Source organism: Blennius ocellaris (assembly GCF_963422515.1).
Source record: "Blennius ocellaris genome assembly, chromosome: 6".
NCBI lineage: Eukaryota > Metazoa > Chordata > Actinopteri > Blenniiformes > Blenniidae > Blennius > Blennius ocellaris.
This window is the reverse complement of record NC_137655.1, coordinates 149,312-168,198: the sequence shown is the minus strand read 5'-3', so window position 1 is coordinate 168,198 and position 18,887 is coordinate 149,312. Positions and strand designations below refer to the sequence as shown.

Genomic DNA, 18,887 nt, shown 5'->3' with positions numbered 1-18,887 from the left:
TTGACCTGAGCTAGCGCCGCCTCTTCTGCCTCCTCATCCATGTTCACCTCTCCTCTCAGAGCCTCCCGCCTTCCTGAGGAAGCTCGAAGCCGCCCGGCTCGTCACCTGCGGCGACTCGGCGCGGCTGGAGTGCTCGGTGACGGGCAGCCCGGTCATCGGGTTCAGGTGGTTCAAGGACCAGATGGAGATCCAGTCCGGTCCTAGATACAGAACCAGCTCCGGCGAGGGCGCGGCCGCTCTGGAGATAGCTAACTGCGCTGTGGAGGACGGAGGAGAGTATGTGTGTGTGGCGTCCAGCGACGCCGGCAGCGACCGTTGCAGCTGTACGGTTAGGGTCAAAGGTCAGTTGAGTCCGAGGTCGGCGGTTCTCATGTTCAGGCTTCAGAGCGAAGGTTCACTGGGAGAACGAAGACGTTCTGGATCAGGACACGTCTCACTGGCAGCGATCAGCCACAACATTATGACCAAACGAGATCCTCCGTCCTCCTTGTGACCTCTGAAGGGTTCTGTGGAACCTTCATGGAGATCCTTCAGGTTCTGGGAGAGCTGGACTGAGGTCTGACCATGTTGTCAGGCTTGGTGCTGGACCTCTCAGTGGTCATCATCTTCTGGCTGATGGGTGCAACAGGACTCACGTGTACAAACTATCCTCTTTCATGTTTGCTGCGTTTAGAGAAAACTCAGGAAGTGTCTTGGTTTGACATGAGCCTTGGAATTGTTTTTTTTTAAACCCCACAGTTCACCTCCTCTGTCGAAACCACGTCACCCTTCCTGTAGGGGTGGGTCTATTTCCTGTAGGGGTGGGTCTATTTCCTGTAAGGGAGGGTCTATTTCCTGTAGGGGAGGGTCTATTTCCTGTAAGGGAGGGTCTATTTCCTGTAAGGGAGGGTCTATTTCCTGTAAGGGAGGGTCTATTTCCTGTAGGGGAGGGTCTATTTCCTGTAGGGGAGGGTCTATTTCCTGTAGGGGTGGGTCTATTTCCTGTAGGGGAGGGTCTATTTCCTGTAGGGGAGGGTCTATTTCCTGTAGGGGAGGGTCTATTTCCTGTAGGGGAGGGTCTATTTCCTGTAGGGGAGGGTCTATTTCCTGTAGGGGAGGGTCTATTTCCTGTAGGGGTGGGTCTATTTCCTGTAGGGGAGGGTCTATTTCCTGTAGGGGAGGGTCTATTTCCTGTAGGGGTGGGTCTATTTCCTGTAGGGGAGGGTCTATTTCCTGTAGGGGTGCGTACGGTCAAACCCTAGAGCTGTCGTGTCGTAGGCCAGATGTGGCTTTTGTCCGGTGACCATTGAGACCTTCAGATTGGTCATCTTGGTCTTGGTCTTGGTCTTGGTCTTGGTCTCGGTCTTGGTCTTGGTCTCCACAGTGAACCCAGAGCTTCTGCTGTCTCCTTCCAGAACCGCCGGCGTTCGTACGCAGCCTGGAGCCCAGAGATGTGGTCAAAGGAGCAGAGATGGTTCTAGAGTGCCAGGTCTCTGGCTCGGGACCTTTCACCGTGTCGTTCTCTAAAAACGCCAAAGCGCTCAGGAACGACAAGAGGCACCGGATCACGGTGAAAGAGGAGCTGCTGGCCCTGCAGGTGCTGGCGGTGGAGGCCGGAGACGTGGGCCGGTACCACTGCACCGTGGAGAACGAAGTGGGCAGGTCCACCTGCGACTGTCAAGTGACACTGAAAGGTTTGTTGGCCCGGGTCTGATCTGAACCGGGTCCGGACACCGTCCTCACCTCAGCTGACGTTGTTCTTTGTAGAACCGCCGTCGTTTGTGAGGAAACTGGAGAACGTGAGCTCGCTGGCGGGCGGCGAGGTTTCCCTGCAGTGCTCACTGAAGGGCTCCGAGCCCATGACCGTGTCCTGGACCAAGGACAACCACGAGCTGAAGGAGGCCGAGAACACTCGCATCACCTTGGAGAACGGCACGGCTCGGCTGCACATCACAGGCCTGCAGGGGAACCACGCCGGCAGATACAGCTGCCAGGCGCAGAACCAGGCCGGCAGCCAGACCTGCTCGGCGCTGCTGACGGTCAAAGGTCGGTGCGCCAGCAAGTCGGTGCGGTGATCCATCAACCTGACGGGGGGGCTTAGAACCAGTCACCAGGAAGGAGAACCAGTCACCAGGAAGGAGAACCAGACACCAGGAAGGAGAACCAGACACTCAGAGATAATGACCATGAAGGTCATGAGATCATGAAGAGTAACCTCATAACATCTCAGCTCAAAGTGTGGAACCTCTCATGTTTGATGTAGAACCTCTAAGGTTGATGTAGAACCTCTCAGGTTGATGGAGAACTTCTCAGGTTGATGGAGAACTTCTCAGGTTGATGTAGAACCTCTCAGGTTGAGGAAGAACCTCTCAGGTTGATGTAGAACCTCTCAGGTTGACGTAGAACCTCTCAGGTTGAGGAAGAACCTCTCAGGTTGATGTAGAACCTCTCAGGTTGAGGAAGAACCTCTCAGGTTGATGTAGAACCTCTCAGGTTGATGGAGAACCTCTCAGGTTGATGTAGAACTTCTCAGGTTGATGGAGAACTTCTCAGGTTGATGTAGAACCTCTCAGGTTGGTGTAGAACCTCTCAGGTTGATGTAGAACCTCTCAGGTTGGTGTAGAACCTCTCAGGTTGATGTAGAACCTCTCAGGTTGATGGAGAACCTCTCAGGTTGATGTAGAACTTCTGAGGTTGATGGAGAACTTCTCAGGTTGATGTAGAACCTCTCAGGTTGAGGAAGAACCTCTCAGGTTGATGTAGAACCTCTCAGGTTGATGGAGAACCTCTCAGGTTGATGTAGAACTTCTCAGGTTGATGGAGAACTTCTCAGGTTGATGTAGAACCTCTCAGGTTGATGTAGAACCTCTCAGGTTGATGGAGAACCTCTCAGGTTGATGTAGAACTTCTCAGGTTGATGGAGAACTTCTCAGGTTGATGTAGAACCTCTCAGGTTGGTGTAGAACCTCTCAGGTTGGTGTAGAACCTCTCAGGTTGGTGTAGAACCTCTCAGGTTGATGGAGAACCTCTCAGGTTGATGGAGAACCTCTCAGGTTGATGTAGAACTTCTCAGGTTGAGGAAGAACCTCTCAGGTTGATGTAGAACCTCTCAGGTTGGTGTAGAACCTCTCAGGTTGATGTAGAACTTCTAAGGTTGAGGAAGAACCTCTCAGGTTGATGTAGAACCTCTCAGGTTGGTGTAGAACCTCTCAGGTTGGTGTAGAACCTCTCAGGTTGATGGAGAACCTCTCAGGTTGATGGAGAACTTCTCAGGTTGATGTAGAACCTCTCAGGTTGGTGTAGAACCTCTCAGGTTGATGGAGAACTTCTCAGGTTGATGGAGAACTTCTCAGGTTGATGTAGAACCTCTCAGGTTGGTGTAGAACCTCTCAGGTTGGTGTAGAACCTCTCAGGTTGATGTAGAACCTCTCAGGTTGGTGTAGAACCTCTCAGGTTGATGGAGAACTTCTCAGGTTGATGTAGAACCTCTCAGGTTGGTGTAGAACCTCTCAGGTTGATGTAGAACCTCTCAGGTTGATGTAGAACCTCTCAGGTTGGTGTAGAACCTCTCAGGTTGGTGTAGAACCTCTCAGGTTGGTGTAGAACCTCTCAGGTTGATGGAGAACCTCTCAGGTTGATGGAGAACCTCTCAGGTTGGTGTAGAACCTCTCAGGTTGGTGTAGAACCTCTCAGGTTGATGGAGAACCTCTCAGGTTGATGGAGAACCTCTCAGGTTGATGTAGAACTTCTCAGGTTGAGGAAGAACCTCTCAGGTTGATGTAGAACCTCTCAGGTTGGTGTAGAACCTCTCAGGTTGATGTAGAACTTCTAAGGTTGAGGAAGAACCTCTCAGGTTGATGTAGAACCTCTCAGGTTGGTGTAGAACCTCTCAGGTTGGTGTAGAACCTCTCAGGTTGATGGAGAACCTCTCAGGTTGATGGAGAACCACGGCATCATCAGGTCTCATGCTTTAGCGTCGCCAGGTTCTTGACCCGCTGTGTCCCACGTCTCAGAACCGGCCCGGATCACAGAGGAAGCCGAGTCGGTCAGTGTGACTCAAGGTGACCCGGCGACCCTGGAGGTGCGGTTCTCCGGCACCAAGCCGCTGAAGCTGCAGTGGCTGAAGGCCGGGAAGGAACTGACCTCGGGTCAGCGCTGGAAGGTGCAGAACACCGAGCGCAGCTCCACCCTCAAGATCGTCAGAACCGAGAAGACTGACGCTGGCGAGTACAGCTTCCTGGTGTCCAACGACGCTGGGGACAGTCGCTGTGACGCCACGCTCAGCGTCCTGGGTCAGTCCTCCACAGGCCCCTATATGTCCCCCACACACGTCCCCATTCATCCTCCACATGTCCCCTATACGTCCTCCACATGTCCCCCCCAAGTTCCGTCCTGCTGCTCACTGGTCTTTTGCTTCTCCGTCAGATCAAATCATTCCTCCGTCCTTCACAAGGAAACTGAAAGCGATGGAAGGAATCAAAGGGTCCTTCGCCCACCTGGACTGTCTGGTGTCCGGGTCTCAGCCCGTCGCCCTGCAGTGGTACAAAGACCAGAAGGAGATCCAGACTGACACAAAGTACAAGTGCACGTTCTTTGAGAACGTGGCCTTTCTGGAAATCTCCGATCTGGACACTAAAGATGGCGGCAGTTACACCTGCATGGCGCGGAACACGGCGGGGTCGGTGCAGTGCTCCGGCGTCCTGCGGGTCAAAGGTTTGGCCTCCGGACGTTGGTCAGAACGACGACCGGTAGACGTCCCGTCGGCCACTAACTCACTTCTGTTTTTCAGAACCGCCATGTATCCTCGAAAAGCCCGAGTCCATGAGTGTGTTACCGGGGTCAAAGGTTGTGTTGAACGTGCTGCTCTCTGGCACGCCGCCGCTCACCGTTAAATGGTTCAAGAACCAGAAGGAGGTTTCGTCCAGTGCCGACTGTAACGTGGTCCGAGACCACGCCTCCAGCTCGCTGGAGCTGTTCTTCGCCAAAACCTCCGACTCTGGAGACTACGCCTGCGAGATTCACAATGACGTGGGCTCGGCCTCCTGCCAGGCGGCGCTCTTCGTCAAAGGTTACCCTCTTTATGTAAAGTCCAGAATGTGGTCCGGCAATGGTGGGATGGTGATGGAGGGAGACGGGCGTCCTCCAGGGGGCGCCACGAGCTCCAAAACTCCATCTACCTTCAAATCAAACGTGTGGATGGAAACCTGCGAGTCTTCGCCGCCGTGACCTGGCAATGACCTCACTTCCTGTCCGGTTTCATCCCACAGTGCCGCCGCAGTTCAGCCAGACGCCGGCCCGCCTGTCGGTGGTGCGTCTGGGTCAGAGCAAAGTGTTTGAGTGCCAGGTGACGGGGACACCTGAGATAGACGTCTGCTGGTTCAAGGAGGGTTCGGAGATCCTTCCCAGCCAACGCCACAAGATGGCCTTCGCTAACTCCGTGGCCTCGCTGGAGCTCTGCAGCGCCGAGCTCAGAGACGGAGGCCTGTACTACTGTGAGGCTCGCAACGAGGCCGGCAGCGAGAGCTGCAGCTTGGACCTGAAGGTCAAAGGTGAGTCTCACTGCAGTAACGGGGTCAACAGAGCTGCGGGAACCTGAACCCGGGACAGGGACTCACAGTGTCACACCCCATACACAGTCTGTCCACGCTCACGGCTAGTTTGGACAACAGGTGGACCAACGTGGACGACTTCCAGACTCGCTCCGGACTCCTGGTGAACCGTGTGACGCCAGCTGAGCTCTGGACTGCTGGAACTGGTCTGGGTTCCTACCTGCTGGACTAGTTTCAGGGGACTGACTGACTGACTGGTGTTACACTTCAGACTACCAGGTTGGCCAGACTTCTGAAGGTTAGAAACTGATTTCAGACCAGGGCTTCGACTGGATTCAGACCAGGGGCTGGACTAGTTTCAGACCAGGGGCTGGACTACTTTCAGACCAGAGGTTGGACTAGTTTCAGACCAGAGGTTGGACTAGTTTCAGACCAGAGGTTGGACTACTTTCAGACCAGGGGCTGGACTTGTTTCAGACCAGAGGTTGGACTAGTTTCAGACCAAGGGCTGGACTAGTTTCAGACCAGAGGTTGGACTACTTTCAGACCAGAGGTTGGACTAGTTTCAGACCAGAGGTTGGACTACTTTCAGACCAGGGGCTGGACTTGTTTCAGACCAGAGGTTGGACTAGTTTCAGACCAAGGGCTGGACTAGTTTCAGACCAGAGGTTGGACTACTTTCAGACCAGAGGTTGGACTAGTTTCAGACCAGAGGTTGGACTACTTTCAGACCAGGGGCTGGACTTGTTTCAGACCAGGGGTTGGACTAGTTTCAGACCATAGTTTGGACTAGTTTCAGACCATAGTGTGGACTAGTTTCAGATGGCGGTTGGACTAGTTGCAGACCAGGGGCTGGACTGATTTTAGGCCAGAGGTTGGACTGGTTGCAGACCAGGGGCTGGACTGGATTTCCTGGTAGATCAAGTACGTTAGACCAGGTCTGTTGGATGTAGTCTGGTAGAACAAGTCGGTTGGACGTGGTCTGGTACACCAGGTCTTGTAGACCAGGTCTGGTGATGCGGTGTCTCTTGTCCTGTCAGAACCTCCTTCACTGGTCCGGGAACTGACGGCGGCCGCCGTGGTGAAGGGCTCCGGAGCCACGTTGGAGTGTCAGGTTGCAGGAACGGCTCCGTTTGAGATCACATGGCACAAAGATGCCAAAGAGCTGAAATCCAGCGCCAAGCACGGCTTCTCTCAGGTCCTGGACTGTGTGAGCCTGGAGGTCCACCGGTGTGATCTGGTGGACGTCGGCGAATATCAGGTTACCGTTGCCAACGAGGTGGGGAGCTGCACTTGTAGGACCAAGCTCAGCCTGAAAGGTCGGTCCCATCAAAGCCACGACATGCTGACCTGTTCTACTGTCCGACCTTTCAACACTGGCCGGTTTTCTTTTGTTAGAACCTCCAACGTTCACCAAGAGGCTTGAGAACACCGCCACGGTTGTAGGTAAGATGGCGGAGTTTCGCTGTGAGGTAGCGGGCTCGCCAAAACTCGCCGTCCAATGGCAAAAAGACGACAGCTGGATTTTGGAGGATCCGAAGGTGGAGAGAACGTTTGAGCAGAATGTGGCGACTCTCAGGATCGCGGCCTGCGAGGCCTCGCACGGCGGGAGGTACACCTGCCAGGCGGTGAACGAGGCGGGGCAGGATAAATGCTTTGCCGCGCTCACGGTGCAAGGTACCCCGAGTTCCTCTAATCTCTGCTTCAGCTCTCCTCACTCAGACAGAAACTGCATGGATGTTCTCCCTCTGGGTTGTAGAGCCTCCTCAGATCACGGAGAAGCCCGATGTGGTCCAGGTGACGGCGGGCGACCCGCTCAGTCTGGACTGTAAGGTCGGCGGCTCGCCGGAGCTCAGAGTGAAGTGGACGAAGGACGGCAAGGAGCTTCAGTCCATCAGGCAGCACAAGCTGACCTTCGTCAACAACGTGAGCAGCCTGAAGGTTCAGGCGGCTCAGCGGGAGGACGAGGGCGAGTACGTCTTGGAGGTGGTCAACCACATCGGCAGCTGCAGCTGCAGAGTCAAAGTGATGGTGCTAGGTCAGTGAGGAAGCCCCGCCCCCTGCGCCTCCTGCAGACACTGTCTAATCTGTTTCTACTCTTCCCCCGGTGGCAGAACAAGTCATCGCTCCGAGCTTCATCAGGCCCGTCCCAGACACGCAGGACATCCTGGGCTCCTTTGTTCAGATATGTTGCAAAATCTCTGGGTCTCTGCCGATTTGTGTGGAGTGGCAGAAAGACGGAGCCAGAATCCTGAGTGGCGTCAAACACAAGCTCATTGAGCAGGACAACTCCGTGTCGGTGGAGATCGAGCAGCTGGAGAGATCCGACGCAGGGTCGTACTCCTGCAAGCTGACCAACGCGGCCGGAAGCTGCCAGAGCAGCGGATCCCTCAGGGTCAAAGGTCAGACAGCCGCCGAGCGGCGGTATAGTCCGGACAGGAAGGTGAGTGTCTCTTTAACCTGGCTGGTCTTGTCTGATTCTCAGAGCCGCCCAGCTTTGTGACGCCGCTCGAGCCCCAGGCGGCCGTACCCAACGCCACCGTGCGCTTCAAGAGCTCTTTCAAAGGGACGCCTCCCTTCACGGTCAAGTGGTTCAAGGAGGACACGGAGCTCATGACGGGCCCCGCCTGTTTCACCAGGCTGGACGGGCAGGCCTGCGTCCTGGAGCTGTACGCGTTGGGCGTCGCCCACACCGGAGTTTACTCTTGCCAAGTCAGCAACGACGCCGGCTCTGTGCGCTGTAGCGCCGAGCTGATGGTCAAAGGTTGGGCTTGACTCTTGTTTGGCTGTGCTCATCTCAACGCTTGGCCATTGGCTGAACATAGCGACTCTTTGATAACGACTTCCTACATTTGTGACGGAGAGCTTCCTTCATCTTCCGCCGCCGCTAACCCTCCATCCGCGCCACTGCTTCTCTTAACCTCCCGTTACGTCTCCACTTCCTCCCGGCCGCTAACGTCTCTATGTTTTGGCTTTCCAGAACCGCCAGAGTTTGTGCTGAAACTCCCCGCCACAAAGTTTGTGAAACAGGGCGAGTCACTGCGCCTGGAGTGCAGAGCTAGCGGCACGCCGCCTCTGCAGGCCACTTGGTACAAACATGACGCCAAGCTGGGCGAGGGCGGGAACTACAGGACCTCCTTTGGCGACTCGGTGGCGGTCCTGGAGCTGCTCTGCGCCAGCTTTGACGATGACGGAGTCTTCACGTGTGAGGCTCAGAACGATGCCGGCAGTGTCAGCTGCAGCACCACGCTCACCGTGAAAGGTCAGCCTCTCCCTGGCTCCTGATTGGTCGGATCGCACCGGCTGCAGTGTCTTCGAGAAGCTGTTTCTAAAGCTTAAAGCTGATTCCCAATGAACCCCTGGAGTCCCAGAGTCCCGTCAGATGCTGGCCGTGGTGTGAGAGTCGTGGTCCAAAGAAACGATTCAGTCTTTACATGAAGTGCCGGACGAGTTTCAGTCACTTGACCGCTCGACTGACCGGCAACTCCAACTGGGGTTTTCATTCTTTGTGCCTTTGTGGCTGTTTTATTATCACGGAATGTCTCATGCAACCCTCCTTTTAAAGTCAACATCTCACACACCAGACTCTGGGTTCTGGACTACAGGGTTCTGGACTACATGGTTCAGAACTTCAGGGTTCAGGACTTTGGGGTTCTGGACTACAGGGTTCAGGACTTCTGTGTTCTGGACTTCTGGGTTCTGGGCTACAGGGTTCAAGACTTCAGGGTTCAGGACTTCTGGGTTCTGGACTTCTGGGTTCTAGACTTCTGGATTCTGGACTACATGGTTCAGAACTTCTGGGTTCTGGGCTACAGGGTTCAGGACTTCTGGGTTCTGGACTACATGGTTCAGAACTTCAGGGTTCAGGACTTCCGGGTTCTGGACTTTAGGGTTCAGGACTTCAGGGTTCAGGACTTCCGGGTTCTGGACTTCAGGGTTCTGGGTTTCAGCTTTAAGACTTTGTGTTGTTCCCATGGTGTAAACCTTCTTAACCACTTCCTGGTCTCCCCGTAGACCCTCCGTCTTTCGTTAGAGTCCCTGCGCCCGTCGAGGGGCTGAAGGGGAAGGACGTGAGTCTGTACTGCGAGATGCAAGGCTCGGCTCCGTTCCAGGTCACCTGGTTCAAGGACCGGAAGCCTCTGATGGAGAGCAGGAAGTATAAGATGGTGAGCGAGGGTGGCTCAACCACGCTGCACGTCATGGGACTTGAGCCGGCGGACGCCGGTGAATATGAGTGCAAAGCGTCAAACAGTGTAGGAAGTGACACCTGCCGGGCGCCGGTTAAACTCCGAGGTCAGTAGAAACGGGTCTCCACTGAAAATGAGAATTTGCCAGTGCTTTGACACCCCGCTGACTCTCCTCTGCGATGTTTTCTCCTCCCCTCAGAGCCACCGTCGTTCACGAGGAAACTGTCGAACATGACGGTGACGCGGGGCGAGCCGGTGACCCTTGTGGCCGCCGTTACAGGCTCTGAACCCATGACCGTGTCCTGGGTTCAGGACACGGATCACATTCTCAGGGACGGTGACAACAGGAAAATCTCCTTTGAGAACAACCGGGTCACACTTTCAGTCTTTAAGGCTGACGCCGCCACGGCGGGCAAATACTCCTGCCGGCTCACAAACGATGCCGGGACCGCCGAATGTTTCGCTAACTTGACTGTTCTAGGTTTGTAACCATATAATTCTCTCTTTCTCGTTGTCCGTTGGGTCTGACAGCCTTCCTCCCCCAAACAGGTCCTTTAAACGCTTGCTGTGCTCCCCCCTTGTCCATTCTAGAAGCGGCCAAGATCGTGGACAAGCCCGACACTCTGAGCGTGACGGCCGGCGACATCGCCGCCCTGGAGGTCAAAGTGTGCGGGACCCCGGAGCTCGTCCCCAAGTGGTTCAAAGACGGCGTGGAGCTGGCCACCGGCAGGAAGTACAAGATCTCCTTCTCCCAGATGATCTCCAGCCTCAACGTGCTGAGCGCGGAGAAGGTGGACTCTGGAGAGTACACGTTCCAGGTCATGAACGAGGTCGGCAAGGACCTCAGCAAGATCAACCTCACCGTCCTGGGTTGGTTCTTCTGCTTGTTACCTCATCACACGGTAGGATCTGTGTCAGGGACAGTCAGAGGTTCAGACAGACGACCTACATCACCGGTGTCCAACTCCGGTCCTTGAGGGTCTCCAGTCCTCTGGGTCCTCCAGGTCCTCCAGGACCGGGGCTCGACACCTTGCTCCAGGTGGTGGACGTTCTGCAGGTCATGATTTGTGGTTCAGGTTCTCACTTTGGGAGAAAAAACCTCCAGAACACAAGCAGGGTGAGGCGGTATTGAACCAACAACCTTCAGCCGGAAGAGCCGCTGAGCCACAGCCGCCTCAAGTCCCAATCAGCTGATTTACAGTGTGGCCAGTGGGCGTGTCCTTTAGCATTGTTTAATCCAATCACAGAGCAGGATTCTTCAAAGTAATGTTTGAGCCAATCAGAGAGCAGGATTATTCACGGTACTGTTTGAGCCAATCAGAGAGCAGGATTCCTCACGGTACCATTTGAGCCAATCAGAGAGCAGGATTATTCACGGTACCATTTGAGCCAATCAGAGAGCAGGATATTCACGGTACTGTTTGAGCCAATCAGAGAGCAGGATTCCTCACGGTACCGTTTGAGCCAATCAGAGAGCAGGATTCCTCACGGTACTGTTTGAGCCAATCAGAGAGCAGGATTCCTCACGGTACCGTTTGAGCCAATCAGAGAGCAGGATTCCTCACGGTACCGTTTGAGCCAATCAGAGAGCAGGATTCCTCACGGTACTGTTTGAGCCAATCAGAGAGCAGGATTCCTCATGGTACCGTTTGAGCCAATCAGAGAGCAGGATTCCTCACGGTACCGTTTGAGCCAATCAGAGAGCAGGATTCCTCATGGTACCGTTTGAGCCAATCAGAGAGCAGGATTCCTCACGGTACCGTTTGAGCCAATCAGAGAGCAGGATTCCTCACGGTACTGTTTGAGCCAATCAGAGAGCAGGATTATTCACGGTACCATTTGAGCCAATCAGAGAGCAGGATATTCACGGTACTGTTTGAGCCAATCAGAGAGCAGGATTCCTCACGGTACCATTTGAGCCAATCAGAGAGCAGGATTATTCACGGTACCATTTGAGCCAATCAGAGAGCAGGATTATTCACGGTACCATTTGAGCCAATCAGAGAGCAGGATATTCACGGTACTGTTTGAGCCGATCAGAGAGCAGGATTCCTCACGGTACTGTTTGAGCCAATCAGAGAGCAGGATTCCTCACGGTACCGTTTGAGCCAATCAGAGAGCAGGATTATTCACGGTACCGTTTGAGCCAATCAGAGAGCAGGATTCCTCACGGTACTGTTTGAGCCAATCAGAGAGCAGGATTCCTCACGGTACCATTTGAGCCAATCAGAGAGCAGGATTCCTCACGGTACTGTTTGAGCCAATCAGAGAGCAGGATTCCTCACGGTACTGTTTGAGCCAATCAGAGAGCAGGATTCCTCACGGTACCGTTTGAGCCAATCAGAGAGCAGGATTCCTCACGGTACCATTTGAGCCAATCAGAGAGCAGGATTATTCACGGTACCATTTGAGCCAATCAGAGAGCAGGATATTCACGGTACTGTTTGAGCCGATCAGAGAGCAGGATTCCTCACGGTACCGTTTGAGCCAATCAGAGAGCAGGCCTGTCCAGCAGTCCCAGGCAGCTCCTCTAACTGCCGCTGTCCGTCCCGAGCAGACAAGACGATTCCGCCGAGCTTCTCCAGGAAGCTGAAGGACTGCCAGCTGGTGGCGGGCTCCGCGGGGGAGATGGAGTGCAAGGTGTCGGGCTCGCCGCCGTTCACCGTGTCCTGGTACCACGACGACCAGGAGCTGCAGAGCGGCCCGAGTCAGGAGCTCAGCTTCAGGGACAACAGCTGCTGCCTGCGCCTCCCCAGCCTCACCGTGGAACGTTCCGGAACCTACCGCTGCAGGGCCGTCAACAAGGCCGGGGCCAGCGAGACCGCCGCCCTGCTGGTCGTCAGAGGTCAGACACACTCTGGGGACACGGGGGACACGGGGGACACTGAGAACACTGGGGACACTGAGAACACGGGGGACACTGAGAACACTGGGGACACTGAGAACACGGTGGACACTGAGAACACTGGACACACTGAGAACACGGGGGACACTGAGAACACTGGGGACACTGAGAACACTGGGGACACTGAGAACACTGGGGACACACTGAGAACACAGGGGACACTGAGAACACTGAGAACACTGGGGACACACTGAGAACACGGGGGACACTGAGAACACTAGGGACACACTGAGAACACTGGGGACACACTGAGAACACGGGGGACACTGAGAACACTGGGGACACTGAGAACACTGGGGACACTGAGAACACTGGGGACACACTGAGAACACAGGGGACACTGAGAACACTGAGAACACTGGGGACACACTGAGAACACGGGGGACACTGAGAACACTGGGGACACACTGAGAACACTGAGAACACTGGGGACACACTGAGAACACAGGGGACACTGAGAACACTGGGGACACACTGAGAACACGGGGGACACTGAGAACACTAGGGACACACTGAGAACACGGGGGACACTGAGAACACGGGGGACACTGAGAACACTAGGGACACACTGAGAACACGGGGGACACTGAGAACACTAGGGACACACTGAGAACACGGGGGACACTGAGAATACTGGGGAAACAGGGAACACACTGGGGACACTGAGAACACTGGGGACACTGAGAACACTGGGGACACTGAGAAAACGGGGGACACTGAGAACACTGGGGACACTGGGGACACACTGGGGACACTGAGAACACTGGGGACACTGAGAACACACTGAGAACACACTGAGAACACTGAGAACACACTGAGAACACACTGAGAACATAAACTGAGAACATAAACTGAGAACATAAACTGAGAACACACACTGAGAACACACTGAGAACATAAACTGAGAACATAAACTGAGAACACTGAGAACACACTGAGAACATAAACTGAGAACACACTGAGAACATAAACTGAGAACACACACTGAGAACACTGAGAACATAAACTGAGAACACACTGAGAACATAAACTGAGAACACACTGAGAACACACTGAGAACATAAACTGAGAACATAAACTGAGAACACACTGAGAACACACTGAGAACATAAACTGAGAACATAAACTGAGAACACACTGAGAACACACTGAGAACATAAACTGAGAACATAAACTGAGAACACACTGAGAACATAAACTGAGAACACACACTGAGAACACTGAGAACACGGAGAACACTGAGTTCACCACGCTGTTCTTGGCAGAGCCGCCATCGTTCGTGGTTCCACCGCAGCCCCTGGAGGCCACGCCGGGTTCCACAGCCACGTTCTCGGCCATGGTGAAGGGCAGCGCCCCCCTGAGGCTGAAGTGGTTCCGGGGGGCCAAGGAGCTGCAGGCGGGGCGCGACTGCGACTTCTCCCTGAAGGACGGCCGGGTGGTGCTGGAGCTCCGTCAGGTGGAGCGCCGCCACGCCGGCGAGTACACCTGCCAGGTGCTCAACGACGCCGGCAAGGAGAGCTGCGCCGTCCAGCTGGCCGTCAAAGGTGGGTACCCCGCCGCCGCGGGGTAAGGTCGCCGCGTGGCCCGACGTGACGGGGTGTGCTGGGTCCTCAGAGCCGGCGGCGTTCTCCAAGAAGCTGAAGGACGTGTGGGTGGAGAAGGGCCGTCCCCTGGTGCTGGAGGCGTCCTACACCGGGACGCCCGAGATCAGCGTGAGCTGGTGGAAGGACGGCCAGCAGGTGTTGGCGTCCTACAGGTACAACCTCACCACCACCCAGACCTCCTGCATCCTGGAGCGCCTCGCCACCGACGACACCGAGGCGGCCGGCCGCTACGCCTGCCGCGTGTCCAACCACGCCGGGACGGACTCCTGCGAGGCCGTCGTGTCCGTCCTCGGTGAGACGCCGCCCGCTGCTTGTGAGGCCCGCCGGGCGCCAGGTGCAGGTGCTCACTCTGCCCCCCCCCCCCCCCCCCCCCAGAGCCGCCCTACTTCCTGGAGCCGCTGCAGAACATGGAGGTGACGGCGGGCGACGGCGTGTGCCTGAAGGTGTCGCTGGGCGGCACGCCGGACATCAAGGTGTCGTGGTTCAGGGCGGGGGGGAAGGTGCGCTCCGCCCCCGACTGCAGGCTGGACTTCACCAGAGGCGTCGCCTCGCTGAGGCTCACCGGCGCCACCAAGGCTCACGTCGGGGACTACACCTGCAAGGCGGAGAACCGCATAGGCTCCGCCTCCTCCACCTGCAGGCTCAACGTTCTGGGTAACACCGTCCACCTACACCGTCCACGAGTCTTACCTCCACCCGAGTCCAACCTCCACCCGAGTATTACCTCCATCCAACTCCCACCTCCATCCGAGTCTTACCTCCACCCGAGTCCCACATACACCCGAGTCCAACCTCCACCCGAGTCCCACATACACCCGAGTCCAACCTCCACCCGAGTATTACCTCCATCCAAGTATTACCTCCATCAAACTCCCACCTCCATCCGAGTCTTACCTCCACCCGAGTCCCACTTCCACCCGAGTCCCACATACACCCGAGTCCAACCTCCACCCGAGTATTACCTCCATCCAAGTATTACCTCCATCCAACTCCCACCTCCACCCGAGTCCCACCTCCACCCGACTATTACCTCCATCCAACTCCCACCTCCACCCGAGTCCCACTTCCACCCGAGTCTTACATCCAACAGTTTTACCTCCACCCAAGTCTTACCACCTCGACCCGAGTCTGACCCACACAGTCACACTAACCAGGGTGGATGTGCAGTGGAGGGTCCCGCCGGCTCACGGTGCGACGGTTCGATTCCCACAGAGGCGAAGACGCAGCCGTCCTTCCTGAAGAAGATCAGCAGCGTCCAGCAGACGGAGGGTCAGCCGGTGCACCTGGAGTGCCGCGTGGCCGGCTCCTCCCCCATCGCCGTGTCCTGGCTGAAGGACGGCGAGCCGCTGCACCCCGCCGCCGGCGTCTCCGTCACCTACGACGACAACACGGCGGCGCTGCACATCGAGCGCGGCGAGATGAAGCACAGTGGGGAGTACACCTGCGTGGCGTCCAACAGCGTCGGAACGGCGTCGTGCCGGGCCAAGCTCACCCTGCAAGGTGTGTGTGTGTGTGTGTGTGTGTGTGTGTGTGTGTGTGTGTGTGTGTGTGTGTGTGTGTGTGTGGTGTGTGTGTGGTGTGTGTGTGTGTGTGTGTGTGGTGTGTGTGTGGTGTGTGGGTGGTGTGTGGTGTGTGTGTGTGTGTGCGTGTGTGCGTGCGTGCGTGCGTGTGGTGTGCGTGCGTGTGGTGTGTGTGTGTGTGGTGTGTGTGTGTGTGTGTGTGTGTGTGTGCGTGCGTGCGTGTGTGTGTGTTCTGACTCTTCTTCTCTGGTCTCTGCAGAACCGAGGTTCCCGCCGCTCTTTGACCAGACGCTTTCGCCGCAGGAAGTGACGGTGGGCGACGGCATCGCGCTGGAGTGTCACATGACAGGCTCCGCCCCCATTAAGGTCACATGGTCCAAAGACCACAAAGACATCCGCTCGGGCGGAAACTACAAGCTGAGCTGCGAGGACAACCGGCCGCGGCTGAGCGTCCTGAAGGCCGACCGCGGCGACTCGGGCCGCTACTTCTGCCACGCCGCCAATGACGTGGGCAAGGACTCGTGTTCCGCCGACGTCTCGGTCAAAGGTACTCCCGCCGTGGCTCCGCCCCCTCTGCCCAGGTGACCCTGTGAGAGAGCTGGCCCCGCCCCCGGTCACCGTCTCTCTCTGTCTCTCTCGCTCTCTCGCCTCCAGAGAGGAAATCTCCTCCGACGTTCACCAAGAAGCCGTCGGAGCACCTGGAGGACTCGGAGGGGAAGCTGGTGAAGCTGGAGGGCCGGGTGTCCGGCTCGCTGCCCATCACCGTCACCTGGTCCAAAGACGACCGCCAGATCGCCGCCTCCGACAAGTACGACATCAGCTTCAAGAGCAACGTGGCCGTGCTGGTCATCAGAGGCAGCCGGGTGAACGACAGCGGCCACTACACCTGCACCGCCGCCAACGAGGCCGGCCACGCCTCCTGCGCCGTCACCGTGGGCATCGCAGGTGAGCCCCGCCGACCCCCCGCCGACCCCCCGCCAAACCCCCGCCGAGCCACGGCTCTCGTGTTTCCTGGCCTCTGACGCCGCCCGGTTCCCCCACAGAGGCCAAGAAACCGCCGGCGTTCGACGTCCCGCTCAAGCCGGTGACGGTGAACCAAGGCGAGAAGTTGAGTCTGCGCTGCCACGTGTGCGGGACTCCGCCCCTCAAGGTGCAGTGGATGAAGGACCGCAAGGACCTGACGTCGGCCGGCAGCACCAGGATCACCTTCTCCGAGGGGACGGCGTGCCTGGAGGTCGGCCAGGCGTCGCCGCACGACGCCGGCGACTACCTGTGCAAGGCGAGCAACGAGGCCGGCAGCGAGTTCTGCAAGGCCAAAGTCCTCGTCAGAGGTAAGGCCGCCCGAGGACGCCTTGCCGCTTGCAGCTGCCGTGAGGCCAAACTACACCTAACTCAACCAAACTACACCTAACTCAACCAAACTACACCAAAACTAGACCTAACTCAACCAAACTCAACCAAACTACACCTAAACTCCACCTAACTCAACCAAACTACACCTAACTCCACCTAACTCAACCAAACTACACCTAACTCCACCAAACTCCACCTAACTCAACCAAACTACACCTAACTCAACCAAACTACACCAAACTCCACCTAACTCACCTAAACTACACCTAACTCCACCAAACTCCACCTAACTCAACCAAACTACACCTAACTCAACCAAACTACACCTAACTCCACCAAACTCCACCTAACTCAACCAAACTACACCTAACTCAACCAAACTACACCTAACTCCACCTAACTCAACCAAACTACACCAAACTCCACCTAACTCACCTAAGCTACACCTAACTCCACCAAACTCCACCTAACTCAACCAAACTACACCTAAACTACACCAAACTGATTGACTGACGGTCCGGTCCCCATGTTGCAGAGAAAAAGGCTCCGCCTCCCGCCGAAGCTCCACCTGCTGCTTCGCCCAAGAAGCTGGAGCAGCTGTTCTTCGTGGAGGAGCCCAGCACCGTCCACACCACGGAGAGTGAGTAGGAGCATGAAACATGAAGACCTGTGGCGTCACACGGTTCCTCACGCTGGTTCCTCACGCTGGTTCCTCACACGGTTCCTCACGCTGGTTCCGCCCCACAGAGGGAACCGCCACCTTCATCGCCAAGGTGGGCGGAGACCCCATCCCCAGTGTGAAGTGGATGAAGGGCAAGTGGAGGCAGGTGACGCACGGCGGGCGCATCTCCATGGAGCAGCGGGGCCCCGAGGCCAAGCTGGAGATCCGGGAGGTGACCAAGTCCGACTCGGGCCAGTACCGCTGCGTGGCGTCCAACAAGCACGGCGAGATCGAGTGCAGCGCCGACATGCACGTGGACGAGAAGAAGGAGGCGGCGCAGCTGGAGGGCGACCTGCGCGCCAAACTCAAGAAGTACGTCGGACAACAGTCCTTCATAGAGTCACGTGATAGTCAGTCTGTCACGGGATAGTCAGTCTGTCACGGGATAGTCAGTCTGTCACGGGATAGTCAGTCTGTCACACGATAGTCAGTCTGTCACACGATAGAGTCAGTCTGTCACACGATAGTCAGTCTGTCACGTGATAGTGAGTCTGTCACACGATAGAGTCAGTCTGTCACACGATAGTCAGCCTGTCACGGGATAGTCAGTCTGTCACACAATAGTCAGTCTGTCACGGGATAGTCAGTCTGTCACATGATAGTCAGTCTGTCACGGGATAGTCAGTCTGTCACGTGATAGTCAGTCTGTCACACGATAGTCAGCCTGTCACGGGATAGTCAGTCTGTCACACAATAGTCAGTCTGTCACAGGATAGTCAGTCTGTCACAGGATAGTCAGTCTGTCACGTGATAGTCAGTCTGTCACGGGATAGTCAGTCTGTCACATGATAGTCAGTCTGTCACGGGATAGTCAGTCTGTCACGGGATAGTCAGTCTGTCACACAATAGTCAGTCTGTCACACGATAGTCAGTCTGTCACAGGATAGTCAGTCTGTCACATGATAGTCAGTCTGTCACGTGATAGTCAGTCTGTCACATGATAGTCAGTCTGTCATGGGATAGTCAGTCTGTCACATGATAGTCAGTCTGTCATGGGATAGTCAGTCTGTCACATGATAGTCAGTCTGTCACAGGATAGTCAGTCTGTCACATGATAGTCAGTCTGTCA

The 18,887-nt window shown here is 56.0% G+C and overlaps 1 protein-coding gene across 1 annotated transcript in view; it reads left to right on the top strand.

The window, feature by feature from the left end:
• Positions 1 to 18,887, top strand: part of LOC308131347 (titin-like) — a 224,561-nt gene that overhangs the window by 63,364 nt on the left and 142,310 nt on the right. The window contains 26 exon segments of the mRNA XM_080498075.1: positions 60 to 341; positions 1,395 to 1,673; positions 1,747 to 2,025; positions 3,993 to 4,271; positions 4,405 to 4,692; positions 4,769 to 5,047; positions 5,247 to 5,528; positions 6,569 to 6,847; positions 6,927 to 7,205; positions 7,288 to 7,566; positions 7,643 to 7,930; positions 8,014 to 8,292; positions 8,509 to 8,790; positions 9,543 to 9,821; positions 9,915 to 10,196; positions 10,307 to 10,585; positions 12,273 to 12,560; positions 13,886 to 14,164; positions 14,235 to 14,516; positions 14,600 to 14,878; positions 15,437 to 15,724; positions 16,004 to 16,291; positions 16,399 to 16,689; positions 16,788 to 17,075; positions 17,633 to 17,737; positions 17,845 to 18,130. Of these exon segments, the coding sequence (XP_080354201.1) occupies positions 60 to 341; positions 1,395 to 1,673; positions 1,747 to 2,025; positions 3,993 to 4,271; positions 4,405 to 4,692; positions 4,769 to 5,047; positions 5,247 to 5,528; positions 6,569 to 6,847; positions 6,927 to 7,205; positions 7,288 to 7,566; positions 7,643 to 7,930; positions 8,014 to 8,292; positions 8,509 to 8,790; positions 9,543 to 9,821; positions 9,915 to 10,196; positions 10,307 to 10,585; positions 12,273 to 12,560; positions 13,886 to 14,164; positions 14,235 to 14,516; positions 14,600 to 14,878; positions 15,437 to 15,724; positions 16,004 to 16,291; positions 16,399 to 16,689; positions 16,788 to 17,075; positions 17,633 to 17,737; positions 17,845 to 18,130 (7,168 nt within the window).